This window comes from Pelophylax lessonae, assembly GCF_965119305.1.
Source record: "Pelophylax lessonae genome assembly, chromosome: 11".
NCBI lineage: Eukaryota > Metazoa > Chordata > Amphibia > Anura > Ranidae > Pelophylax > Pelophylax lessonae.
In genome coordinates this window covers 234,960,849-234,979,984 of record NC_138778.1, presented here as the reverse complement: position 1 = coordinate 234,979,984, position 19,136 = coordinate 234,960,849, and the positions used below count along the sequence as shown (strand labels likewise).

At 56.0% G+C, this 19,136-nt stretch overlaps 1 protein-coding gene and 1 long non-coding RNA gene across 6 annotated transcripts in view; one reads left to right on the top strand and one right to left on the bottom strand.

Annotated features, from left to right (window-relative positions):
* The first annotated feature begins 4,160 nt into the window (after nucleotides 1–4,160).
* Nucleotides 4,161–5,364, top strand: LOC309567249. Of its 2 annotated transcripts, XR_014225926.1 has the most exons (4): nucleotides 4,161–4,601; nucleotides 4,651–5,042; nucleotides 5,092–5,140; nucleotides 5,337–5,364. It is a non-coding gene; the product is annotated as an uncharacterized lncRNA (long non-coding RNA). The 2 variants fall into 2 exon arrangements; XR_014225927.1 differs by lacking the exon at nucleotides 5,337–5,364 and having other exon boundaries at nucleotides 5,092–5,145.
* A 1,370-nt stretch (nucleotides 5,365–6,734) lies between these two features.
* RAB11FIP4 (RAB11 family interacting protein 4) overlaps nucleotides 6,735–19,136 on the bottom strand; it is a 105,447-nt gene continuing 93,045 nt past the window's right edge. For all 4 annotated transcript variants that reach the window (XM_082272209.1, XM_082272212.1, XM_082272210.1 and 1 more), the window contains 9 exons: nucleotides 18,012–18,047; nucleotides 17,794–17,893; nucleotides 15,967–16,070; nucleotides 14,792–14,932; nucleotides 14,367–14,448; nucleotides 14,004–14,141; nucleotides 11,943–12,101; nucleotides 9,428–9,571; nucleotides 6,735–7,370 (listed from right to left, as the gene is read on the bottom strand). In XM_082272209.1, the coding sequence (XP_082128335.1) occupies nucleotides 7,254–7,370; nucleotides 9,428–9,571; nucleotides 11,943–12,101; nucleotides 14,004–14,141; nucleotides 14,367–14,448; nucleotides 14,792–14,932; nucleotides 15,967–16,070; nucleotides 17,794–17,893; nucleotides 18,012–18,047 (1,021 nt within the window). In that variant the 3' untranslated portion in view covers nucleotides 6,735–7,253. The remainder of the gene's footprint in view (nucleotides 7,371–9,427; nucleotides 9,572–11,942; nucleotides 12,102–14,003; nucleotides 14,142–14,366; nucleotides 14,449–14,791; nucleotides 14,933–15,966; nucleotides 16,071–17,793; nucleotides 17,894–18,011; nucleotides 18,048–19,136) is intronic.

Sequence of the window (19,136 nt, the reverse complement as noted above, 5' to 3'; positions counted from 1 at the left end):
CCGGGGGTACAAGGTGAGTGTGAGGCCCGGGGGTACAAGGTGAGTGTGAGGCCCGGGGGTACAAGGTGAGTGTGAGGACCGGGGGTACAAGGTGAGTGTGAGGACCGGGGGTACAAGGTGAGTGTGAGGACCGGGGGGACAAGGTCAGTGTGAGGACCGGGGGAACAAGGTAAGTGTGAGGACCGGGGGTACAAGGTAAGTGTGAGGACCGGGGGTACAAGGTGAGTGTGAGGACCGGGGGTACAAGGTGAGTGTGAGGACCGCAGTACAAGGTGAGTGTGAGGACCGGGGGTACAAGGTGAGTGTGAGGACCGGAGTACAAGGTGAGTGTGAGGACCGGGGGGACAAGGTAAGTGTGAGGACCGGGGGTACAAGGTGAGTGTGAGGACCGGGGTACAAGGTGAGGACCGGGGGTACAAGGTGAGTGTGAGGACAGGGGTACAAGGTGAGTGTGAGGACCGGAGTACAAGGTGAGTGTGAGGACCGGGGGGACAAGGTAAGTGTGAAGACCGGAGTACAAGGTGAGTGTGAGGACCGGGGGTACAAGGTGAGTGTGAGGACCGGAGTACAAGGTGAGTGTGAGGACCGGGGTACAAGGTGAGTGTGAGGACCGGGGTACAAGGTGAGTGTGAGGACCGGGGGTACAAGGGAAGTGTGAGGACCGGGGGTACAAGGTGAGTGTGAGGACCGGGGTACAAGGTGAGTGTGAGGACCGGGGGTACAAGGTGAGTGTGAGGACCGGGGGTACAAGGTGAGTGTGAGGACCGGGGGTACAAGGTAAGTGTGAGGACCGGGGGTACAAGGTGAGTGTGAGGACCGGGGGTACAAGGTAAGTGTGAGGACCGGGGTACAAGGGAAGTGTGAGGACCGGGGGTACAAGGTGAGTGTGAGGACCGGGGTACAAGGTGAGTGTGAGGACCGGGGGTACAAGGTGAGTGTGAGGACCGGGGGTACAAGGTGAGTGTGAGGACCGGGGGATACAAGGTGAGTGTGAGGACCGGGGGTACAAGGTGAGTGTGAGGACCGGGGTACAAGGTGAGTGTGAGGACAGGGGTACAAGGTGAGTGTGAGGACCGGAGTACAAGGTAAGTGTGAGGACCGGAGTACAAGGTGAGTGTGAGGACAGGGGTACAAGGTGAGTGTGAGGACCGGGGGTACAAGGTGAGTGTGAGGACCGGAGTACAAGGTGAGTGTGAGGACCGGGAGTACAAGGTGAGTGTGAGGACCGGAGTACAAGGTGAGTGTGAGGACCGGGGGTACAAGGTGAGTGTGAGGACCGGGGGTACAAGGTGAGTGTGAGGACCGGGGGGACAAGGTCAGTGTGAGGACCGGGGGAACAAGGTAAGTGTGAGGACCGGGGGTACAAGGTAAGTGTGAGGACCGGGGGTACAAGGTGAGTGTGAGGACCGGGGGTACAAGGTGAGTGTGAGGACCGGAGTACAAGGTGAGTGTGAGGACCGCAGTACAAGGTGAGTGTGAGGACCGGGGGTACAAGGTGAGTGTGAGGACCGGAGTACAAGGTGAGTGTGAGGACCGGGGGGACAAGGTAAGTGTGAGGACCGGGGGTACAAGGTGAGTGTGAGGACCGGGGTACAAGGTGAGGACCGGGGGTACAAGGTGAGTGTGAGGACAGGGGTACAAGGTGAGTGTGAGGACCGGAGTACAAGGTGAGTGTGAGGACCGGGGGGACAAGGTAAGTGTGAAGACCGGAGTACAAGGTGAGTGTGAGGACCGGGGGTACAAGGTGAGTGTGAGGACCGGAGTACAAGGTGAGTGTGAGGACCGGGGTACAAGGTGAGTGTGAGGACCGGGGTACAAGGTGAGTGTGAGGACCGGGGGTACAAGGGAAGTGTGAGGACCGGGGGTACAAGGTGAGTGTGAGGACCGGGGTACAAGGTGAGTGTGAGGACCGGGGTACAAGGTGAGTGTGAGGACCGGGGGTACAAGGTGAGTGTGAGGACCGGGGGTACAAGGTGAGTGTGAGGACCGGGGGTACAAGGTAAGTGTGAGGACCGGGGGTACAAGGTGAGTGTGAGGACCGGGGGTACAAGGTAAGTGTGAGGACCGGGGTACAAGGGAAGTGTGAGGACCGGGGGTACAAGGTGAGTGTGAGGACCGGGGGTACAAGGTGAGTGTGAGGACCGGGGGTACAAGGTGAGTGTGAGGACCGGGGGTACAAGGTGAGTGTGAGGACCGGGGTACAAGGTGAGTGTGAGGACAGGGGTACAAGGTGAGTGTGAGGACCGGGGGTACAAGGTGAGTGTGAGGACCGGAGTACAAGGTAAGTGTGAGGACCGGAGTACAAGGTAAGTGTGAGGACCGGAGTACAAGGTGAGTGTGAGGACAGGGGTACAAGGTGAGTGTGAGGACCGGGGGTACAAGGTGAGTGTGAGGACCGGGGTACAAGGTGAGTGTGAGGACCGGAGTACAAGGTGAGTGTGAGGACCGGGAGTACAAGGTGAGTGTGAGGACCGGAGTACAAGGTGAGTGTGAGGACCGGGGGTACAAGGTGAGTGTGAGGACCGGGGTACAAGGTGAGTGTGAGGACCGGAGTACAAGGTGAGTGTGAGGACCGGGGTACAAGGTGAGTGTGAGGACAGGGGTACAAGGTGAGTGTGAGGACCGGAGTACAAGGTGAGTGTGAGGACCGGGGGTACAAGGTGAGTGTGAGGACCGGGGTACAAGGTGAGTGTCAGTCCTGGTGAGCCGTGCTAATGACCCATCAAATCCTTATCAATGTCCAGACTGTCTGTTTCTTATTTGTCTGCCCCCTGCCACCCTAATATGACTTTGTCTTCCCCCCCCCCCCCCCCCGCCACCCTGATATGACTTTGTCTGCCCCCGCCACCCTAATATGACTTTGTCTTCCCCCCCAGCCACCCTAATATGACCTTGTCTGGCACCTGCCCCCAGCCCTCACCCTTATGTGACATTGGCTGCCACCTGCCCCACACTCATATAACTTGGTCTGCCCCCCCCATAGGATTTTGTCTGCCCCCACCCCAATATGACTTTGCAACTTTCCCCTCCCTAATATGACTTTGTCTGCCCCCCACAACCCTAATATGACTTTGTCTGCCCCCCCCCAATATGACTTTGCCCCCCGCCACCCTAATATGACTTTGTCTGCCCCCCACAACCCTAATATGACTTTGTCTGCCCCCCCCCAATATGACTTTGCCCCCCCGCCACCCTAATATGACTTTGTCTGCCCCCCCATTACCCTAATATGACTTTGCCCCCCCCCCACCCTAATATGACTTTGTCTGCCCCCCACAACCCTAATATGACTTTGTCTCCCCCCCCCCCAATATGACTTTGCCCCCCGCCACCCTAATATGACTTTGTCTGCCCCCCCATTACCCTAATATGACTTTGCCCCCCCCCCGCCACCCTAATATGACTTTGTCTGCCCCCACCCTAAAATTACTTTGTCTACCCCCTGCCCCCACCCTAATATGACCTTGTCTGGCACCTGCCCCCCAGCCCTCACACTTACATGACATTGGCTGCCCCCCCCCCATAGGATTTTGTCGGCCCCCACCCCAATATGACTTTGCAACTTTCCCCCTCCCTAATATGACTTTGTTTGCCCCCACCACCCTAATATGACTTTGTTTGCCCCCCCCCAATATGACTCCCCCCCCCCGCCACCCTAATATGACTTTGTCTGCTCCCACCCCAATAGGATTTTGTCTGCCCCCTCCCTAATCTGACTTTGTCTACCCCCTGCCCCCACCCCCTGTCCTATGACACCAGCTACCATTTCATAGTACATAGTAGGACGGCCGGCTCTCCTCAGTCCTCATATTGGTGTTTGGTGATGTCTGGTCCTCATTATAGTGGGGGGGAGTCATGATGGGGTCATGTGATACTCGTGCCCCCCCCCCCCCATGTATAGAATCACACAGAGACCACACAGAAGTCAGATCATTTATTTACACAAATTGTAAACAGAACACAATTCAGGAATGCCGGAGAGGCGTGTATCATTAACATCCCGCCCACCGTGTGATGTCATAGTGCAATCATCTATAAAGGGTGGGCAGGAATCATGGGAACCAGAGTACCTGTCCTGTGTCCAGGGTGGAGGTGACATCACAAGACGGGAGGAGCCCCTCTCCCTCCCATTGGCTGCCGAGCTCAGGTGACAGCAGCCAATGAGGGTGTCACTTGGTACCCCTCCCCCAGGACACCCCAATACATCACTTGTAGCAGGTCCCCAGTGTGTCCTTCACAACGCCCCCCCGACACGACACACAACGGATCCGTAGAAAGAACAGAAGATCTCCGGAATTATCAATGTGGCACCAAGTGTAGAAACTTCCATTTATTTACATATGTACAGTGAAATATGGCACCATATAGGGTGGCGGTGTACAGGGGGAAGGCACGGCGCCAACCAAACCAACAACAATAATGAGTGTGTAAAATCCGCTATACATTCAGTACTGAAACATACTGGCCGGTTCTAGATACAGCCCCACTGGAGGACCGGAGCGGGCCTGTGTGCAGTGTGCCCTCTATCGCCCTCTGGTGGGCAATATTGCAGGTCTGTGTGCAGTGTGCCCTCTATCGCCCTCTCCTGGTTGTTATTGCAGGTCTGTGTGCAGTGTGCCCTCTATCGCCCTCTCCTGGTTGTTATTGCAGGTCTGTGTGCAGTGTGCCCTCTATCGCCCTCTCCTGGGGAATATTGCAGGTCTGTGTGCAGTGTGCCCTCTATCGCCCTCTCCTGGTTGTTATTGCAGGCCTGTGTGCAATGTGCCCTCTATCGCCCTCTCCTGGGGAATATTGCAGGTCTGTGTGCAGTGTGCCCTCTATCGCCCTCTACTGGGGAATATTGCAGGTCTGTGTGCAATGTGCCCTCTATCGCCCTCTCCTGGGGAATATTGCAGGTCTGTGTGCAATGTGTCCTCTATCGCCCTCTACTGGTGAATATTGCAGGTCTGTGTGCAGTGTGCCCTCTATCGCCCTCTCCTGGGGAATATTGCAGGTCTGTGTGCAGTGTGCCCTCTATCGCCCTCTCCTGGTTGTTATTGCAGGTCTGTGTGCAGAGTGCCCTCTATCGCCCTCTCCTGGTTGTTATTGCAGGCCTGTGTGCAATGTGCCCTCTATCGCCCTCTCCTGGGGAATATTGCAGGTCTGTGTGCAATGTGCCCTCTATCGCCCTCTACTGGTGAATATTGCAGGTCTGTGTGCAGTGTGCCCTCTATCGCCCTCTCCTGGTTGTTATTGCAGGTCTGTGTGCAGTGTGCCCTCTATCGCCCTCTCCTGGTTGTTATTGCAGGTCTGTGTGCAGTGTGCCCTCTATCGCCCTCTCCTGGTTGTTATTGCAGGCCTGTGTGCAATGTGCCCTCTATCGCCCTCTCCTGGGGAATATTGCAGGTCTGTGTGCAATGTGCCCTCTATATCGCCCTCTCCAGGGGAATATTGCAGGGTGTTCTCTATCACCCCCTTGTGGGGAATATTGCAGGTCTGTGTAGTGTACACCTTGCCCTCTATCGCCCTCCTGTGGGGAATATTACAGGGTGTCCTCCATCGCCCTCTTGTTGGGGATTTTGTAGATCTGTGTGCAGTGTGCCCTTTATCGCCCCCTTGTGGGTGAATATTGCAGGATGTGTGCAGTGTGCCCTCTATCGCCCTCTCCTGGTGAATATTACAGGTCTGTGTGCAGTGTGCCCTTTATCGCCCCCTTGTGGGTGAATATTGCAGGTGTGCAGTGTGCCCTCTATCGCCCTCTGGTGGGGAATATTGCAGGTCAGTGTGCCCTCTATTGCAGGCCTGTTAGCAGTGTGCCCCAGGTCCTCTATCCCCCTCTTCTGGTGAATATTAGTAGTGCATACAGGGGTGGGTGAGTGTGACTGTGTATATACACAACCTTCATTTTATTCTGTGACAAAACGATATAGTTGTGAGAGAGACCTCAGATGGAAGCAGCTGTGATGGTGGTTTCATCACAAGTGACATCCCCTCCCCCTCCCAGGACCTTACACCTGATGCTTCGCACAGAGGGTTGCTTTTTTTTAGTAGAGCTTTATATTGATTTTTCCTGTTATTTATAAGGTCATCCTAGCAAGCAGCAGTATCTCAGTGTTCGGTGGATTCTAGAGCCTTCCGGTATCTGCTGGGACTTCCTACAATAATATATTTGTCTTCTCCTGCGGCATGAAATATCCAGCAAGAGAAACGTGTGCAAGGCAATGAAACTCAGGAGTGAGGTTCTGTGATTAGGAAGTGGGGAGCGCCCTGCTATTGTGGGTGGAGTCATTCGGGTGAGGGAGGGAGTAGGGAGCGCTCTGCTATTGTGGGTGGAGTCATTCGGGTGAGGGAGGGAGTAGGGAGCGCTCTGCTATTGTGGGTGGAGTCATTCGGGTGAGGGAGGGAGTAGGGAGCGCTCTGCTATTGTGGGTGGAGTCATTCGGGTGAGGGAGGGAGTAGGGAGCGCTCTGCTATTGTGGGTGGAGTCATTCGGGCGAGGGAGGGAGTAGGGAGCGCCCTGCTATTGTGGGTGGAGTCATTCAGGCGAGGGAGGGAGTAGGGAGCGCCCTGCTATTGTGGGTGGAGTCATTCTTGTGAGGGAGGGCTCTGCTATTGTGGGTGGAGTCATTCTTGTGAGGGGGGGCTCTGCTATTGTGGGTGGAGTCATTCGGGTGAGGGAGGGAGTAGGGAAGCACCCTGCTATTGTGGGTGGAGTCATTCGGGTGAGGGAGGGATCTCACGGCACACAGCCCCCGCTCCTCCTAGCAGGGGGTCAAAGCTGCAATCCGGATTTTGACCTTTCCTGGAAACCCTAGAATGAACGGATTCCAAAAATTCATCCAAATCAGAATGTGAAGGCCAACGAGAGGAAGAGTCACGTCATGATCAGGCGTCTATCCATCATGCCATGAGCCATGACATCCATCCTTCCAGTTATACAATGTTCTTCCAGGTTAATCCAGGTGTCAGCCATGGCATCCATCATTCCAGTCATACCAAGTTCTTCCAGGCGTCAGCCATGGCATCCATCATTCCCGTCATACCAAGTTCTTCCAGGCGTCAGCCATAACATCCATCTTTCCAGTCATCCCAGGTTCTTCCAGGTTAATCCAGGCTTGCTGTAGCAGCGTGAAGTCTTAAAGTGCCTTGGAGGGGAAACATGGAGGTCAGTGTGCAGGTTGGTCCCTGGAGCGGACTACAAGGACATGGAATCTAGAAGACCTATTTCTAGACATAGACGGCACAGTCAATGGAGTGTCAGTAGGGGGAGCCGGTCAGTGTTTGATCTCCAGGATGGAGGGATTGTGGTCAAGGATTGCCAGAATAATCTTATCCATGTATTGCCGCAGACGCAGGTTGATCTCCTCTTGTTCCTTCAAAGCTTCCATCAGCTGAAAGGAAAAAAGAAAAATCTGGAATATTGAGCCTGAACAACCTGGGGGCCCAAACACCCAACATCTGCCTTCTCTATACCAGTGGGGGGCCCTCTATACCTGGGGGCCCAAACACCCAACATCTGCCTTCTCTATACCAGTGGGGGGCCCTCTATACCTGGGGGCCCAAACACCCAACATCTGCCTTCTCTATACCAGTGGGGGGCCCTCTATACCTGGGGGCCCAAACACCCAACATCTGCCTTCTCTATACCAGTGGGGGGCCCTCTATACCTGGGGGCCCAAACACCCAACATCTGCCTTCTCTATACCAGAGGGGGGCCTCTATACCTGGGGGCCCAAACACCCAACATCTGCCTTCTCTATACCAGTGGGGGGCCTCTATACCTGGGGGCCCAAACACCCAATATCTGCCTTCTCTATACCAGAGGGGGGCCCTCTATACCTGGGGGCCCAAACACCCAACATCTGCCTTCTCTATACCAGTGGGGGGCCCTCTATACCTGGGGGCCCAAACACCCAACATCTGCCTTCTCTATACCAGTGGGGGGCCCTCTATACCTGGGGGCCCAAACACCCAACATCTGCCTTCTCTATACCAGAGGGGGGCCTCTATACCTGGGGGCCCAAACACCCAACATCTGCCTTCTCTATACCAGTGGGGGGCCTCTATACCTGGGGGCCCAAACACCCAACATCTGCCTTCTCTATACCAGTGGGGGGCCTCTATACCTGGGGGCCCAAACACCCAACATCTGCCTTCTCTATACCAGAGGGGGGCCCTCTATACCTGGGGGCCCAAACACCCAACATCTGCCTTCTCTATACCAGTGGGGGGCCTCTATACCTGGGGGCCCAAACACCCAACATCTGCCTTCTCTATACCAGTGGGGGGCCTCTATACCTGGGGGCCCAAACACCCAACATCTGCCTTCTCTATACCAGAGGGGGGGCCCTCTATACCTGGGGGCCCAAACACCCAACATCTGCCTTCTCTATACCAGTGGGGGGCCTCTATACCTGGGGGCCCAAACACCCAACATCTGCCTTCTCTATACCAGTGGGGGGCCCTCTATACCTGGGGGCCCAAACACCCAACATCTGCCTTCTCTATACCAGTGGGGGGCCCTCTATACCTGGGGGCCCAAACACCACCAACATCTGCCTTCTCTATACCAGTGGGGGGCCTCTATACCTGGGGGCCCAAACACCCAACATCTGCCTTCTCTATACCAGTGGGGGGCCCTCTATTCCTGGTGGCCCAAACACCCAACATCTGCCTTCTCTATAACAGTGGGGGGCCCTCTATACCTGGGATAGGAGGAAGTCCACTTATTTTGGGTGGCAATACCTCTGCACTAGGCCAGGAATAACAGAATTATGGAACTGAACTACCCCTGTGTGTAGATGGCAGGGGGGTCATAGCAGAGAAAAGATAAGTGCCATCCAGCACCCCACTCCTGCGCTCAGAACCTGGTCCTCAGGCTGCCTCAATCCCGGAACTCGTACTAATACTTGGCATCCATTATGGTTAGGCTTTGCTGCCCCTTACGACTGGGGCAGTCGATCAGACACCGTAGATACAAAACAAAGAAAGGGCGCACCAGCCTAGCGCATTATCCTCAGCGAGTTTATTATATCAAGATAAAAATCAGCTACTCACAAACATTCGTGAAATTCAAACACATCAATTCCATAGAGCCGCCTCATTGCAGAAATACGATATCTCGTGAAAGCAGAGGGCTGACGCGTTTCGAGGAAGAGGCACGGCCTCAAAACGTGTCAGCCCTCTGCTTTCACGAGATATCGTATTTCTGCAATGAGGCGGCTCTATGGAATTGATGTGTTTGGATTTCACGAATGTTTGTGAGTAGCTGATTTTTATCTTGATATAATAAACTCGCTGAGGATAATGCGCTAGGCTGGTGCGCCCTTTCTTTGTTTTGTATCTACAGTCATAGCAGAGAATTCTGGGTAGCAGTAAACTCAGACAGGGACTTTGAGAGTCCATAATAGGCAGTTCTATTCCACCTCATTCCAGGTGGCCGTCTTACCTCATCCTTCGAGGCGGTGTCGATCTCAGCTGCCAGTGACTGGGCCTTCGTCTGGGTGGAGAAGAGATTCTTGGCTTCATATAGGCTGAGGCTGAGAATCTGCCCGTTCAGGTCATCGTTCTGGTCCCGGAGCTTCTGGTTGTCCTGGAAGGAGCACAAGAGTTAGAAAAGAGTTAGGACCGGAACAGAGACCCCAACAATGGGGTGTCCACACCCCAGCAAGGGGGGGGGGGGCCAAACCCCAGCAACCGCGTGTCCACACCCCAGCAACCGCGTGTCCACACCCCAGCAACCGCGTGTCCACACCCCAGCAACCGCGTGTCCATACCCCAGCAACACAGCAACACAGCTGCAATGTATTAGATCAAGAATTTACTGCGGTTAAACCAGTCTCCAAACTTTTTACTATGAGGGCCATACTGGAAATTTTTACACATTTTTGCAGGCTGAACAAAAAAAATTAAATAAAAAAAGTTTTAACAAATGAATGAATAAGGCCCCGTTCACACTTGTGCGACTAAGATACATGCAACTTTGTAAAGCTCAAACAATCAGTCTGCTTTTTCACCCTCTGTTCCAGCCCATCCCTTCTGCAGAGAAACCCCCCTGAGTATATTTATCATCCTTCTCTGTTTCTGGTGTCCCTTCTGCAAGAGACAAGGAGCTCCAACCCCAACCACTTGGCCCCTAACCCCAACCACTTGGCCCCTAACCCCAACCACTTGGCCCCTAACCCCAACCACTTGGCCCCTAACAATAATATTTGTTCCAATCCCCATGTGGACCCTTTTTTTTCCTCCGCATCAAAATCGCATGGGTGTGATTCTGTCAAGCTCGCTGCATTTTGCAATCTGTCTCGGGGTGTCGTTGATGGAACATGAAGCCCCCGTTCACATCGGGCAGATTTGACACGTCAAATCGCATGCTAAATCAGAGCCTATTGCCGGCAACATCAGTGTCTCGAATTGGTGCGACCCTGAATTTGCGGCGTTGCACCAATTCCCAAAACTAGTTTCTGCACTACTTTTGGCGACTTCAATAGACATCTGTGCATGAACCCGTACAGATGTCTGTCAAATCGCGCATTCAGCTGAATGGTTTCACCCCCCGCCCTCAGTGTGAACCGGTGCCGTTGCTGGCAATAGGCTCCGATTTGACATGACAAATCAGCACGTCAGCAGGGGCTTCATGTTCCATGAACGATACCCCCAAAACAGATTGCAAAATGCAGTGGGCTTACCAGAATTGCATCAGGTGTTCTCACCCATGCAATGCGATTAGGTGTGGAGAAAAAAAAAAAAAAAAAGGGGGGGTACTACAACATTTTAGGGCAAATGTGATGCAATTTGAGCCATACAAAATATATTTCTCAAATCGCATCGCACAGACATCCCATGTGATGTGCACAGGAAAGCGGTGCATTTTTGGTGCATATAATATGCGGTGTTCAGCATGCACCCAGTGTGACCCCAGGCTATGGGGGGGGGGGGGGGGACGACCTAGGGGGACACGCCGGGGAGAGACCTAGGAGAACGTGCCGGGGAGACATAGGAGAACGTGCCGGGGAGACATAGGAGAACGTGCCGGGGAGACCTAGGAGAACGTGCCGGGGAGACCTAGGAGAACGTGCCGGGGAGACCTAGGAGAACGTGCCGGGGAGACCTAGGAGAACGTGCCGGGGAGACCTAGGAGAACGTGCCGGGGAGACCTAGGAGAACGTGCCGGGGAGACCTAGGAGAACGTGCCGGGGAGACCTAGGAGAACGTGCCGGGGAGACCTAGGAGAACGTGCCGGGGAGACCTAGGAGAACGTGCCGGGGAGACATAGGAGAACATAACGGGGAGACCTAGGAGAACGTGCCGGGGAGACCTAGGAGAACGTGCCGGGGAGACCTAGGAGAACGTGCCGGGGAGACCTAGGAGAACGTGCCGGGGAGACCTAGGAGAACGTGCCGGGGAGACCTAGGAGAACGTGCCGGGGAGACCTAGGAGAACGTGCCGGGGAGACCTAGGAGAACGTGCCGGGGAGACCTAGGAGAACGTGCCGGGGAGACATAGGAGAACGTGCCGGGGAGACATAGGAGAACGTGCCGGGGAGACATAGGAGAACGTGCCGGGGAGACATAGGAGAACGTGCCGGGGAGACATAGGAGAACGTGCCGGGGAGACATAGGAGAACGTGCCGGGGAGACATAGGAGAACGTGCCGGGGAGACATAGGAGAACGTGCCGGGGAGACATAGGAGAACATGCCGGGGAGACATAGGAGAACATAACGGGGAGACCTAGGAGAACATGCTGGGGAGACATAGGAGAACATAACGGGGAGACATAGGAGAACATAACGGGGAGACATAGGAGAACATAACGGGGAGACATAGGAGAGGGCAAAAAAAAACAAAGAAACTCCAAATAAGCTTGAATCAGAGAATTGCAGCTTTGTGTGGTTTGACTTTCTGGATGGAAATAGATAAAATGCACGGATAGCGCCCCCTGCAGAGGCAAGGAAGTCATTACCAGCTTGAGGCGTTTGATCTCCTGCTCCAGCTCGGATTCGCGGGTTTTGGCGTTGTATTCGTACAGTCCCGCCGACGAGCTCCTCCCCCGGCCATGCCTCTCGCAGTCTAAGCGGTAGATCTGTAGGTGCTCCAGCTCCTTCCGCAGATCTTCAATCAGCTGCGAATGTACAAAGCAGACAGACCTTCATCATGACAGCAGAAGATTGTGGAAGACAGAATGCCGATTATTACAGGAAAGTCAGGAGAAGATTGGACGGGGTCATAGAACGGAAAGCAGCCGTCTAATCACAGAATATTAGGTTTTTATTAAAATGGATGCACTGAGTACAGCGCCATCTAGAGGCCAATGTACTCTGAAGGATTCCAAATCTACAGACAGTGACCAAACAATAGACCAGGGACGTCCCGTGGGCAGTGGGGAGACCTAGGAGAACGTGCCTGGGGGGGGGGGGGGGGGAGACCTAGGAGGACGTGCCGGGGGGGGGGGGGGGGTGGGAGGGCTAGGAGGACGTGCCGGGGGGGGGGGGGGGGGAGACCTAGGCGGACGTGCTGGGGGGGGGGGGGGGGGAGGTGAGACCTAGGAGGACGTGCTGGGGGGGGGGGGGGAGGTGAGACCTAGGAGGACGTGCCCGGGGGGGGGGGGGGGGAAGAGACCTAGGAGGACGTGCCGGGGGGGGAGGAGACCTAGGAGGACGTGCCGGGGGGGAAGAGACCTAGGAGGACGTGCCGGGGGGGAAGAGACCTAGGAGGACGTGCCGGGGGGGGAAGAGACCTAGGAGGACGTGCCGGGGGGGGGAAGAGACCTAGGAGGACGTGCCGGGGGGGAGGGGGAGGGGAGAGACCTAGGAGGACGTGCCGGGGGGGAGGGGGAGGGGAGAGACCTAGGAGGACGTGCCGGGGGGGAGGGGGGGGGGGACCTAGGAGGACGTGCCGGGGGGGGGACCTAGGAGGACGTGCCGGGGGGGGGGACCTAGGAGGACGTGCCGGGGGGGGGGGACCTAGGAGGACGTGCCGGGGGGGGGGACCTAGGAGGACGTGCCGGGGGGGGGGACCTAGGAGGACGTGCCGGGGGGGGGACCTAGGAGGACGTGCCGGGGGGGGGACCTAGGAGGACGTGCCGGGGGGGGGGACCTAGGAGGACGTGCCGGGGGGGGGGGACCTAGGAGGACGTGCCGGGGGGGGGGGACCTAGGAGGACGTGCCGGGGGGGGGGACCTAGGAGGACGTGCCGGGGGGGGGGGGACCTAGGAGGACGTGCCGGGGGGGGACCTAGGAGGACGTGCCGGGGGGGGGGGGGGGGACCTAGGAGGACGTGCCGGGGGGGGGGGGACCTAGGAGGACGTGCCGGGGGGGGGGGGGGACCTAGGAGGACGTGCCGGGGGGGGGGGGGGACCTAGGAGGACGTGCCGGGGGGGGGGGGGGACCTAGGAGGACGTGCCGGGGGGGGGGGGGGACCTAGGAGGACGTGCCGGGGGGGGGGGGGGACCTAGGAGGACGTGCCGGGGGGGGGGGGGGACCTAGGAGGACGTGCCGGGGGGGGGGGGGACCTAGGAGGACGTGCCGGGGGGGGGGGGGGGACCTAGGAGGACGTGCCGGGGGGGGGACCTAGGAGGACGTGCCGGGGGGGGGGGGGGGGAGACCTAGGAGAACGTGCCCGAGGGGGGGGGGGGGGGAGACCTAGGAGAACGTGCCCGGGGGGGGGGGGGAGACCTAGGAGAACGTGCCCGGGGGGGGGGGGGGGGAGACCTAGGAGGACGTGCCTAATCACAGAATATTAGGTTTTTATTAAAATGGACGCACTGAGTACAGCGCCATCTAGAGGCCAATGTTCTCTGAAGTATTCCAAATTTACAGACAGTGACCAAACAATAGACCAGGGCAGTGATGGTGAACCTCGGCACCCCGGATACTTTGGTACTACATTTCCTATGATGCTTATGCGCTTTGCAGTGTAATTTAGCATCATGGGAAATGAAGTTCCAAAGCATCTGGGGTTCCGAGGTTCACCATCACTGGTCTGGGGGGGTCCAAATCCCAACTAATATACCGCACATTCGCACCTCTTGCGTGGCTTCGCGTTCCCGCTGGAAGTTCTGCCGGTTTTGCCGTAATTTATCCATCATTTTCTTGTACAGATCCATCTCATCTTGCAGCCGCAGGCTGGTGTCCTCCAGCTTATCGGACATGCGCTGTCTCTCCTGAGGAGCAAAAAGAAGAAGAACTTTATATGCAGGAATAGAGAAGGTACAGATACTCATGGGGGGAGATTTACTAAAACTGGAGCACTCAGAATCTAGTCCAGCCGTGCATGGCAGCCAATCAGCTTCTAATTTCAGCTTGTTCAATTAAACCTTGGGAGCTCCCATCACTCCCTGTAGGCCCCCCCCATGGGCTCCTCTCACCCCCATACCCCTAGTGCTCACCTCATCTATCCTCTCTGTATGAGACTTCAGTCTGGTGATGGCGGTTAGTAACTCTTCATTCTCCTCCTCCAGCTCCTGAACCCTGAAACACGGACAGAAAGTTGCCTCATCTTAGTATGAAGACCGGTCCTCTTCATGGACCGGACACAGGAAGTCCTGACAATAAAATAATATGTGGCAGCAATCGCTGTATATTACGTAGGGAGGGGATAAACCATTGTCATTCCAACTGCCACTTCCTAACCATTAGGGAGCTCACATATTTCTTCATTGCAGGAGCAACAGAGAGGAGGATTCTGGGATTTCACTGAATGCAGACATGGTTTGTTCTGGGGTTACCCTGATCCTTGTGAGCTCCTTTCTGGATACACAATCTCAATCTGGCCTTTAGTAAGAGAATGTATGGGGGTGGGGGGAGACCTTACCTGGCGTTCAGCAGTTCGATCTCTGTTCCTTTTTCCTTCTGCAGCCTGGAATATGTTTCCCTGTGCCGCTTCAGCTCATCGTCCAGAATCTGCTCTGACCTGGTCTCCTGGTCCTTTAACAGTTCTTCCAGTTCATGTACCCTGCAGACCGCATATTCCATCATAATTAAATCGGTCCACCGCCTGTCCCCTGTGGCTCCCTGTCCACCACCTGTCCCGTGTCTCCTCTGCCTCCCTGTCCCCCGTCTCTCCTCTGCCTCCCTGTCCACCACCTGTCCCCTGTGGCTCACCTGCCTCCCTGTCCACCGTCTGTCCTGTCTCTCCTCTGCCTCCCTGTCCACCGCCTGTCCCCTGTGGCTCACCTGCCTCCCTGTCCGTGTCTCCTCTGCCTCCCTGTCCCCTGTCTCTCCTCTGCCTTCCTGTCCACCTGCCTGTCCTGCGTCTCCTCTGCCTCCCTGTCCACCTGCCTGTCCCGTGTCTCCTCTGCCTCCCTGTCTATCCCATGTCCCCCGTGTCTCCTCTGCCTCCCTGTCTATCCCATGTCCCCCGTGTCTCGTCTGCCTCCCTGTCCACCGCCTGTCCCCCGTGTCTCCTCTGCCTCCCTGTCCACCACCTGTCCCCCGTGTCTCGTCTGCCTCCCTGTCCACCGCCTGTCCCCCGTGTCTCGTCTGCCTCCCTGTCCACCGCCTGTCCCCCCGTGTCTCCTCTGCCTCCCTGTCTATCCCATGGCCCCTGTGTCTCCTCTGCCTCCCTGTCTATCCCATGTCCCCCGTGTCTCCTCTGCCTCCCTGTCCACCTCCTGTCCCCTGTGTCTCCTCTGCCTCCCTGTCTATCCCATGTCCCCCGTGTCTCCTCTGCCTCCCTGACTATACCATGTCCCCCGTGTCTCATTTGCCTCCCTGTCCACCGCCTGTCCCCTGTGTATCATCTGCCATTGCCTGTCCCGTGTCTCTCCACTGCCAGTCTCACCTGCCATGGCCTGTTCCATTCGTTTTGCCTCCCTATTTGCCTGTCCATTATCTCTCCCCTCTGTCTCTCTACTTGTCACCTTCATCTGCCTCTGCCTGTTCTCTGTCTCAGGTGTCTGTCTGTCCCCTTTGTCCTGACGGTCACGTCCTCGTGTCCCCATAGCCTATCACCTGTCCCTCTGCCGGTCACGTCTTTCTATGGCTCACCTGTGCACCAGCTGGGTGTTCTCATGTTTTAATTTGGACTTGACATCTCCGTTTGTCTGGTTGTCGTTCTCCAGCTCTGTCACCTTCTTCTCCAGGTAACTGACCTGTGACAAGGACAGACAGATTATATACACGGTCATTTTTAAACTACCCCTGTCATTTCTGCAGCTCAAGCAAGCAACCAGCAGGGGGCAGCCTTGTCTTAAAATTTCTAACCACAAGATGCTTGTGGACTACAACAGTGTCACCACTGCATCTGCCACCAGGGGTCGCCACACACCTCTGCTATACCCAGTTTTATAGTAACTTGCTGCCTACCATGGGGGCAATTAACATCCAAAAGAAGGCAACCGTATACATAGCGTCCATTCTAAATAGAGCAATGCGAATCAAATGGTATCACACGCGGGCACAGGGGAAAGATACAGCAGCAGTTGGTGACTTTTCACCACGGTGAATGTTAGGAAATCGCTTCCCATTAATTTCTGCACACAAGACGCACTACATTCACCATCAGGAAATCAGAGGTGAGGTCGCCTTAATTCTACCGTCTGCAGACAGAAGTCATCAGGAGATTAAAAGTTTGACCGCAATGTGGAGATTTGACTTAAGATGGTTTATAGAAATCCAGGAGACAAAGTGTGCCGGGAACGCTGCGATTAATCCATCGCGTCCTCAGCTGACGGTAACAAGAGCGCAAATCAGCTGAGGCCACGAGCTGAGCATGTGACAGCATTATATAGAGAGGTGGAAGAGGGGGCATCACATCACCAAGGCAGAGGGATCCTATATGGTAGCCGGGGGGGGGGGGGGGGGAATGATGTCACAGCGCCATTGTGGAGGGATCCAATATGGTAGCATGAGAGGACAGCATCACAGCGCCAGGGCGGAGGGATCCAATATGGTAGTATGAGAGGATGACATCACACCACCAAGTAGCAGGGATCCTATATGGTAGCGGGACAGGGTGACGTCACACCACCAAGGAGCAGGGATCCTATATGGTAGCGGGAGAGGACGGCATTGCAGCGCCAGGGCGGAGGGATCCCATATGGTAGAAGGGGAGGGTGGCGTCACAGCTCCAGGGCAGAGGGATCCCGTATGGTAGCAGGAGAGGATGATCTCGATGCCAGGTAAAGGGATCCGGTGTGGTAGCAGGGGAGGATGGCATTGCAGCGCCAGGGCGGAGAGATCCCATATGGTAGAAGGGGAGGGTGGCGTCACAGCTCCAGGGCAGAGGGATCCCGTATGGTAGCAGGAGAGGATGATCTCGATGCCAGGTAAAGGGATCCGGTGTGGTAGCAGGGGAGGATGGCATTGCAGCGCCAGGGCGGAGGGATCCCATATGGTAGAAGGGGAGGGTGGCGTCACAGCTCCAGGGCAGAGGGATCCCGTATGGTAGCAGGAGAGGATGATCTCGATGCCAGGTAAAGGGATCCGGTGTGGTAGCAGGGGAGGATGGCATTGCAGCACCGGGGCAGAGGGATCCTATATGATACCAGGGGAGGATGGCATCACAGAGCCAGGGCGAAGGGATCCTGTATAGTAGCAGGGGAGGATGGCATTGCAGCGCCAGGGCAGAGGGATTTTGTGTGGTAGCAGGGGAGGATGGCATTGCAGCGCCGGGGCAGAGGGATCCTGTGTGGTAGCAGGGGAGGATGGCGTCACAGAGCTAGGGCGAAGGGTTCCTGTATAGTAGCAGGGGAGGATGGCATTGAAGCGCCAGGGCGGAGGGCTCCTGTGTGGTAGCAGGGGAGGATGGCATCACACCGCGGGATAAAAGTTATTATATGCCATAGTGGAAGAAGCACCCACCCACACACCTACCTTCTCGGTGATGTCATTGTCACAGGAGTCAATGCTGTCACGGAAGAGGTCCTCTGTGCTGCCATTACTGCTACTCAGGTTACTGTTGTGGAAGAGCTGCCTACAAAAGAAGAATCACATGACCGGTCACCAAATCCAGCTTCGCTCCCGAGTCCATACACTGGTCTAAGCCAGTACCCCAAATCTCCAATATATCCCCCTACATAGGTGGGACTTACCTCCCAAATGCTGTGCTGGAGATCTTTCGGTTTGGACTGAAAGTGTGAAAGAAAAATATAAGGACACATTAATGTTTATAGAACAAACACTCAATCACACCATCCACCCGGACCTCAGACTATCACTGCGTCTACCCAGGCCTGACCCCAATATCACCATCCACCCACATCTCAGACCATCACTCCCTGTACCCAAGTCTGACCCCAATCTCACCATTTACCCAGACCATCCCTCCATGTACCCAGTCCTAACTCCAATCACACCATCCACCCGGACTTCAGACCATCACTGCGTGTACCCAGGCCTGACCCCAATATCACCATTTACCCAGACCATCCCTCCATGTACCCAGTCCTAACCCCAATCTCACCATCCACCCAAGCCTCAGACCATCCCCCTGGTACCCAGGCTTGACCCCAATATTACCATCCACCCAGACCTCAGACCATCCCCCTGTGTACCCAGGCCTGACCCCAATCACACCTTTCTGGACCTCAGACTATCCCTCCATCTTCCCAGGCCTGGCCCCAATCACACCATCCACCCAGACCATCACTGCATGTACTTAGACCTGACCCCTATCTCACCATCCACCTGGACCTCAGACCATCCCCCTGGTACCCAGGCCTAACCCCAATATTACCATGCACCCAGACCTCAGACCATCCCCCTGTGTACCCAGGCCTAACCCCAATCTCACCATCCACCCGGACCTCAGACCATCACTGCATGTACCTAGACCTGACCGCAATCTCACCACCCACCCGGGCCTCAGACCATCACTCTGTATACCAAGGCCTGACCCCAATCACACATCCACCCAGACCATCACTGCGTCTACCCAGGCCGGACCCCAATCTCACCATCCACACGGACCTCAGACTATCCTTCCTTCTTCCCAGGTCTGACCCCAATCACACCATCCACCCAGATCATCACTCTGTGTACCCAGCCCTGACCTCAATCTCACCATCCGCCCAGACCTCACACCATCACTCTGTGTACCCAGGCCTGGCCCCAATCACACCTTCCTGGACCTCAGACAATCACTGCGTCTACCCAGGCCTGACCCCAATCTCACCATCCACCCAGGCCTCAGGCTATCCCTCAGTCTTCCAAGGCCT